We start from the raw sequence: 7616 nt of genomic DNA on the forward strand, positions 1-7616 counted from the left end.
TATGCAGTATTTGAAAATATTTTCATTTGAGTAGGTTATTCATGATTTATTGAAGGACAGGCTGAAGGGAAAACAAGGGAGACAAGCAATGTTATATCGATCCTTTGAAGATTCACAGATTCTTCTCCAGTGTATAGGAGTTTCAAATTATTTTCTGAAGAAGCTTTTCGTTGTTTGAAGAGTAGCCGCTATAATCAAATACAAAAAAGCAAACGTAAGAATAAGCTGAGAAAAATTAAAAATATAAGTGAAATTGTTCATCAGTGAGGAAAGAGCATTGGCAATTCTTAGAATCACGTTAAGTGTTTTTTTTTTCAAATCAGCCAGAATTATGGTATTTTTCTCTCTTATTCTTCTGACTTGTGAATTTTTATTCTCAACTTTCGTCTCGAATTATTATTGATTAAAAATTGCATGCTAGACCAAACTGGAACTAGACGGATATATATACAGTATCATATTATATTACTCTAGTTGGTTGAACATGGGTTACGAATAACTTATACATTCACAGAGACGTGGAATTTCCTCTAAAAGTGAGCACTTTCTTGTCTAAGGTGTGAAGACAGTATATATTTTATTCATGGAGACGCTTACTACCCTTCCTGAATAATCGATCAGTCACCTTATGAATAATATAATGATACCAATCCATTCGTAGTATTTATTTTTTATCACTCCCAAAACTCGAAGTCTTTAAGAGCATACTTGTGCTTTCAAGTACAACGTGAGCATTTTCAGTCTTAACCCATGTTTTGCTTCAATTATTATCTGTTATGGACTGTGAATTAATATAATATGACTTCTGAAATTCTCATTCCAGTATCATACAATGTACATTTTCAATCTTTAAAGTCAAACCGAACGCTGTTGGTATCAAATTATGATGATGTATATTGTTTACATTATCTGAGATCTTGTAACACATTATTTTATATTTTTACAAAATGGAAAAAAATTATGCTTATCAATTAAGCCTCAAGGACAAGAAACCCGTAGTTTTTTGAAAATTTTCTCAAATTATTTTCTCGAATCTAATCATTATGAAAATCGATCATTGAATCGATCATTATGTAAATTTAGATTGACCTCAACAATAAAATCCTGGTACAATCTGTATACTTCTCCACTCAAAACTCTACTCTACTCTACTCACTCTACTCATCTCAAAACTCCCTATTTTTTATTTCCTCCGGTTTTTCCTCACCTACTCCTCCTTCTCCTCCTTATTCTTCCCAGGTTCCTCCTCCATTTATTACAACATCATTCATCATTTTTCATCATTCCACGTCCACCTTCTCATCATCCTCTTGCACCTGCTCCTACCCTTCTCTCTTCTTCCCAACTTATTCTTCTTCCCACTTTTCTTTTTCTTCTTCATCTTTCACTCCAAATTCAAATTCAAATTTATTTGTTCGTTGTACAAATGCATACATACAGTCACATAAGTATACACTACACTAAATTTAAAACTCCTACTCCTCATCCTTCTTCTTCCCATTCTCATTCTTATTCTCATTTTTTCTTCTTATTTGTCTTCCACTTCTACTTCTAATCCTCCTCCTCCTACTTCTTCTTCTTCTTCTTCTTCTTCTTCTTCTTCTTCTTCTTCTTCTTCTTTTTCTTCTTCTTCGTCTCCTTCTTCTCCTTCACCTCCTCCTTTTCTCCTCCTCCTCCTCCTCCTCCTCCTACTCCTCCTCCTACTCCTCCTCCTCCACCTCATCCATCGCTATTCCCTCAATAAGAGAGAGCGCAACAAGAGAGACATGCAAGAGAGACAACAATGGCAAACATCTAGGATGGACCCATTTGGTAAGATATCTTCACCCATTTAGACTATAGATAGGCATCCATCCATTTGGGCTGTTTGGAGGCTGCACAAAGAACAAGGAACTACATTATTCTTTCACTGTAAAGGCTTTTAGGAGTTTGGCGTTTACTTACAAGGTCGACACTTGTAGGCGAGCTCGACGTAGTGATGCGTGCCGGGGCAGGTGGTGTTGGGCGCCGGCTGCAGGCGGCAGTTCCTCTTCTTTTGGCAGGCCTCCACCACAGTCTGCAACAGAGAGTACTGCACCACAACATTAATACTGCTGTCACAACAATATTAACTCTATTATTCTATTGTGACTTCAAAATTTGAATTTGAAATGTGATAAATTTGAATTTGAATTCTTTTATGTTATGGACTTAGTAATAATAATAATAATAATATCGAGTGAACTGGCTGGCTCAGGTCAGGTGTCAGAGCTTTTAAGTCGCAGCAGATCATGCGATTGGTAATTTAGATAGATGTAGTGTTGAAATGAAATAGAGGGTATTTGATAGTTGAAAAATAAAAATTGAAGCGATGAACAAATTAGTTCATGGACGAGTTACTCGTGATGAATAAACAGATCTCTCAGAAACACAAAATGATTCCAGATAGAATAGAGTACACATTAATGGTAGAAAATTCAAAACAAAAACAATATACAATGAAGTTGGACAGTACTCATATAGGAACTATGAGAAGTAAGGCCAATGAAAGGAAATAGGAGATATAATGGGGATAGGGGAAATAGCTAGGAAAAAGTGGATAAGGACTTAACCATTTCACAATGAAGAGCCATGTATTGAAAGTACTCGTATAATAACAACATCCCAACTCACAACATCTCAATCTCCCAAACTGCAATATTACTTTTTTTCATATAACAATTTCTAATAATATAACAATCTCGTAATAAAAATTTATCAGAAAAAAATCGAGACATCTCAACTCACAACATCTCAATCTCCCAAGTTGCAATATTACTTTTTTCCATATAACAATTTCTAATAATATAACAATCTCGTAATAAAAATTTATCAGAAAAAAATCGAGAATTAACGGGTTATTTCAATACAGTGTTTGCAGAGATTGTATCAGTGGTGTCACGGCATGCAAACAAAAGTTATCTTGTCACTAGAGAGGAAAAAATAGGCCAAACATTTGTTATGAATTTCATAAATATTGCTATCAGAATAAATATGTAGATGAATGGGATAAATTATATAATATACTGGTCATCTAGTTTTGTGAGAGTAGCTCTCCTGAAAATGTATATTCATAGTTCCCACTCATCTTGACTGAATATCTTCATGGTTAAAGATATTTGCATTTAGCTTCACTTATCTTCCGTAAAATGCAGAAAGAGAACCACGATTCCTCCAAGAATTTGATGAGTGTAATCTTGAGGTATTTTTGTTACTGCAAAAAAACATTCTCGCATGTTAAGTCGTTGGATGACATTGAGCGCTCTCGGCAATTTCAAATTTCAAATGTAGTAAAATAGCTAAAATGAATACTCTCATTCATTTTATAATAGGGATAGTCTGTGGAGTAATAATAATCATTGAGTGGGATTGTCATCCAATGACTCAATCAACAATATTGATTGGTTCGATGTAATGAATTTCATGCTCAAATATTGGTTTTTGTTTTGCAGATTAGTTTACACTGATTCGCTGACTCGTACCTATGCCTCGTGAGATTGAATTCTGCAATAAAACTTATAATATATGCTAACTTCTATGTTCTCACTAAGTTGAGGGATTCCTAGTAGACATTGAAAATGAGAACAAAATCCATTCACCGATCAATATTTTTTTACATTACTTTTTTCGTGAATTCATTCATCAATGTGAATGTCTAATATTTTAGAATGAAGCTACCTAGTGCCTTCAGGTTACAATGGTATTTTCTTTCCCTCTATAATAATTATTTATCTGGTGGATTTCCAAGATCAAGCAGAGATAGGTAAATAATCCAAGTTACCAGCTTCGATAATCATTCGATCAAGTCACCTGATTGGTGTGGCTAGCTCTTCTTGGAAATTCCGGGGCCGGTACGAGAAGTTAGTGTTAGTTGATACTTCAAGTGGATCATCTTGACGTCCGCTAGGATACCTACCTTTAAGCTGTGCAAAGAGAATCCACCTTCTGAGAGACTAACCTTGGGCAAAGACCAATATTTAGTCAAGTTAAAAGCTACTGCGGCTTAGTTCTCTATGTATCTCAGAAGATTACCTACATGTAAGACTGGCCACAACATATTCTATGTAAATCTGATTTGATTAGAATATTCTATTGATTAGTTTTTCGTCCGTGTTTTATCTTCTGTGCATTTATTAAGCCTTTCAAATGTAAAGATTAAGATGTTGATTGGAGACTATGCTCTTACTCTGTCTCGTATAGCCCAAGTTCTCTTCTATTTTCTGCCTAATCCGCCTAACCCAGATTTTCATTAATTCGGAATTGCTCCGGTCCCAGTTGGTCTGAGTTAAGTTTCTATTGTAATTGAATGCTGAAGGCATCACTTGAACAGTTACTATTATTGAATATTCGAATTGGTCAAGATCACTCATTGATTAAAATTAGCAGAAAATATTTCTGGTTTTTGAACCAGAATATCTATTGAAATGATACTTGCTGTATTGTAGCTATGTTACGAATGTATTCTATGATATTTAGACATACTACTTAAATATACTTACCGTCTAAAAATATGGTAGTGACTAGTTAATTTTATGTGTGTACTAGTGAATATTCCATCTGCTCAAGTCTTTTTACACAGGCCGCTTGCATAGTTCCAGTTCAAACTGGAATAAGTTCAATGTATCGTTTTTTATAATGCTGTGCAAGTGCTGTACCATTCTATGGATTGTACAATAATGATTGACAAGTAGTAATGTTATTGTAAGGCTGTATGCAACATCCCAGAGATTTTGGAGTGATGATTCTGAAATAATATTATCCTAACGCCGTATACACAATCTCATATCTAATGGAGATCGATTAGCAGTTAATTAGAACCAGGGAAGACTTATAATAAATGATACCATTATATCTTAGAACTTAATTAATATGGGAATTTCATTGAAAGAATGTTACCCTCATGTTACCCTAGTTCAGTGTTTTAAACGTAGATGGTGTCACGGGCCTCAGATAGTTACCAAGATCTATAAAAACCATGATTGTATTTATGGACCTTGATAGTTACAGAGTTATAATCAATTTATTCATAGCCTCTGTACGGATAGTAATACATAGAGGCTATTTTCGCTTGAATGACATGCCTGGTGGCGTACCTGCAATATGCTGGGCCAAGAGCAAGACGTGGTGTTGTAGTTGTTGCTGTTTTGATGGTGCTGGCAGAGGCTGGCGAGTGGCTTGTCCTTGTTGCCGTACTGGGCGACCTGCACCGAAATGCTGGTGCCACTCGGACACCGCATGCTCACTGGCTGGTCGTCACACGCCGCCGCTTGATATGTGCGCAGGGTTGCCGACAGAGCCGCTAGAACAAAACACAACAAATATTCTCAACTAATAACTCAATCATTCAAATTTAATTCATTACATACAGAGTTACTACAAAAGATTCATCGGAAATTTCTCCTTCCATTTGTACAAAAATTATCCATTTGGAATAAGAAACTTTGGTAACTCTGCATTTGAATTATTATTTTGTGATAGTCCTGTGGCAATGTGGCATTGAGCACAATCAATAGAAAAATGTATGTTTGTAAGGCGAGTTAATAATCAAAATTTAATCAACCAATGCTAGAATATATATTCTCAATGTTTGTGTCGTCAGTGCTGTCCAAAATCTTTCCAGTGCTATTTCGATACCTCAGCCCCAACTCATTGCGACATCTAGTGAAATATTGATGTTGTACGTGATAGACCTAGATCAACCAACACATTTTAATTTGTTGTTCACTTCCCCAGATAATTTTTAACAGACAAACTAAAGAAAAATTTTGCTAGCTGATGAAACTTTTGGTATGAATAAATAATTATTGATAATAATAATTTATAAATGAGCTATCAGAATTTTAAACACTGAATTTCCATTTAATAATCTGATTTGAAGAGTAGATCAATTACGTTTATTGTAAAAGTATTCTATAGGCCTGATAATATTATTGTAAATGGACCTGAATATAAAAATAGTCTTCTCTGGAATAATTTTGTTTTGGAAAATCAAATGTATTCATAGACATTAAATTTATTGGAATGTAGATGCTATTCGAGTTCTCATTGCTTAGACCATTGCTCTATCACACCGCGCGCGACTGTTTGCTAATTATACGGATTGTACTACAGTACAAACCAGATTTACTCCAGCTACACTACTACTGAAGTATAAGACGCTGCTGATGAATACATTGGAAGGGGATTTCTCGTTATTTTATAATATAATCATGAAGGTTGTATGATGAAGTGCTTGTTCTATACAATAGAGAATAGACTTGAACAATCACTTTGCAGTGATGGAGTAGTTCCATTTCAAACAACCCTTGGAACAAATCAGATCCACAATACTCTATACAACATTCATGATTATCATGAAATCAAATAAACAGTAAGCACACGTTGCTAGAGGTCAAGGAAGGTTGAATCAGCCTTCCCTTCCCATATTAAGGGTTGAGTATGATATGAGCCTGCCCTTTGTTACCAACTGTAATATATCCATCTCATTGGTGACTGGAGCATCTTGAACGTGCTGGGACATGGAGGTACATGCAGCATGCAGCAGGGTATGAGCTGTTATTCCTCTCATGTAGATGCAACGCACACAATCTACCTGACAAGCAGTCACTATAACAAAGGCGTCCGTCACATTTGTATTCAATTCCCAACTCCTATTGATCAGCGGAGGCGTCATCGCAAATTTGATAGTGGCAGTATATCGAAATAGGGGTTACTGTGAAGATTCAGATCATATCAGAAGAATAAGATCTTCCATAAATCCTTCTGCTATCCTCCTGATGATCATCCTGCTATCCATGAATTCACACGTAGTCTACTTTTACACATATCGGATTTGTGTTTCGATTCCCTGGAGAGTCAGAATAATAGGTCAAGGATGTGCAATACGCTCTTGCTTGTTTGACTCGACAAATGAGCAGAGAATGCAGAGAGTTAATGGAAATTGAGAATTCAAAGGTTCAGAATATTAGTAAGCTGTGCCATGATTGTGACAAATTAATAGTTGAGACTTGTACGTTTATCTTGATGATATAGATAGCTGTTGCATTGAGATAAAATTGCCAATGTTGATATCGCACTTAATTGAATGAATACAGCTTCCATGATTAACAAGAACATTATTAGCATGTTCGCATCACAGCAGCCATGTTAGCTCAAATTATAAATAACATGACGCTGTAGTACATCATGATCGAAATTAATTGAAGCTACTCCGAAGTGCCATTGAAGCCAAAACTCATTTACCTCTAAAAAAGGCAAATACTGTGATAATGGGACAAAATGACACGGAAACAGACAATGCTGAATGGAACAGCATAGAAAAGCATTGTTCTATGCGGTATAAGTTTTAAAATGTCCGTATCTTGTATACAATTAATTGAAGTGAAGAGCAGTATTTTAAACATTCTTTATCTTTATCATTGTTCATCATCAACCGAAAGGGTTAATGTTGGCAAATAACCATCTATTATACACTAGATACATAAGTAGCATAATTAGTTTCATTCTGACATACCACTGGTCACTCCTCACAGAAAATCGTTTTATGGTGGTAATTACTGACGAAAGATTGTACCGCAACCTATCATGATGATTAAAAT

At 35.3% G+C, this 7616-nt stretch overlaps 1 protein-coding gene across 1 annotated transcript; it reads right to left on the bottom strand.

Annotated features, from left to right (window-relative positions):
- Nucleotides 1-1836: 1836 nt before the first annotated feature.
- On the bottom strand, nucleotides 1837-6691 carry LOC120349691 (protein eva-1-like). The gene is made up of 4 exons (XM_039420202.1): nucleotides 6547-6691; nucleotides 5112-5317; nucleotides 1945-2071; nucleotides 1837-1874 (listed from the first exon to the last, which is right to left on the bottom strand). Exons 1-4 carry the CDS (start codon nucleotides 6689-6691, stop codon nucleotides 1837-1839), a joined length of 516 nt encoding a protein of 171 aa, XP_039276136.1.
- Nucleotides 6692-7616: the final 925 nt, after the last annotated feature.

The sequence above is a fragment of the Nilaparvata lugens genome, chromosome 2 (assembly GCF_014356525.2).
Source record: "Nilaparvata lugens isolate BPH chromosome 2, ASM1435652v1, whole genome shotgun sequence".
Classification (NCBI taxonomy): domain Eukaryota; kingdom Metazoa; phylum Arthropoda; class Insecta; order Hemiptera; family Delphacidae; genus Nilaparvata; species Nilaparvata lugens.

Bases quoted from the DNA above. Each gene is read 5' to 3' on its own strand.
- LOC120349691 (XM_039420202.1), bottom strand. From the start codon at position 6,691: ATGACGCCTCCGCTGATCAATAGGAGTTGGGAATTGAATACAAATGTG. The intron at 5,318-6,546 runs GTACCTCCATGT...GTTTTGTTCTAG, and splicing joins TACCCTGCTGCATGCTGCAT to CGGCTCTGTCGGCAACCCTG. The intron at 1,875-1,944 runs GTAAGTAAACGC...TTCTTTGTGCAG, and splicing joins CGCCTACAAGTGTCGACCTT to CCTCCAAACAGCCCAAATGG.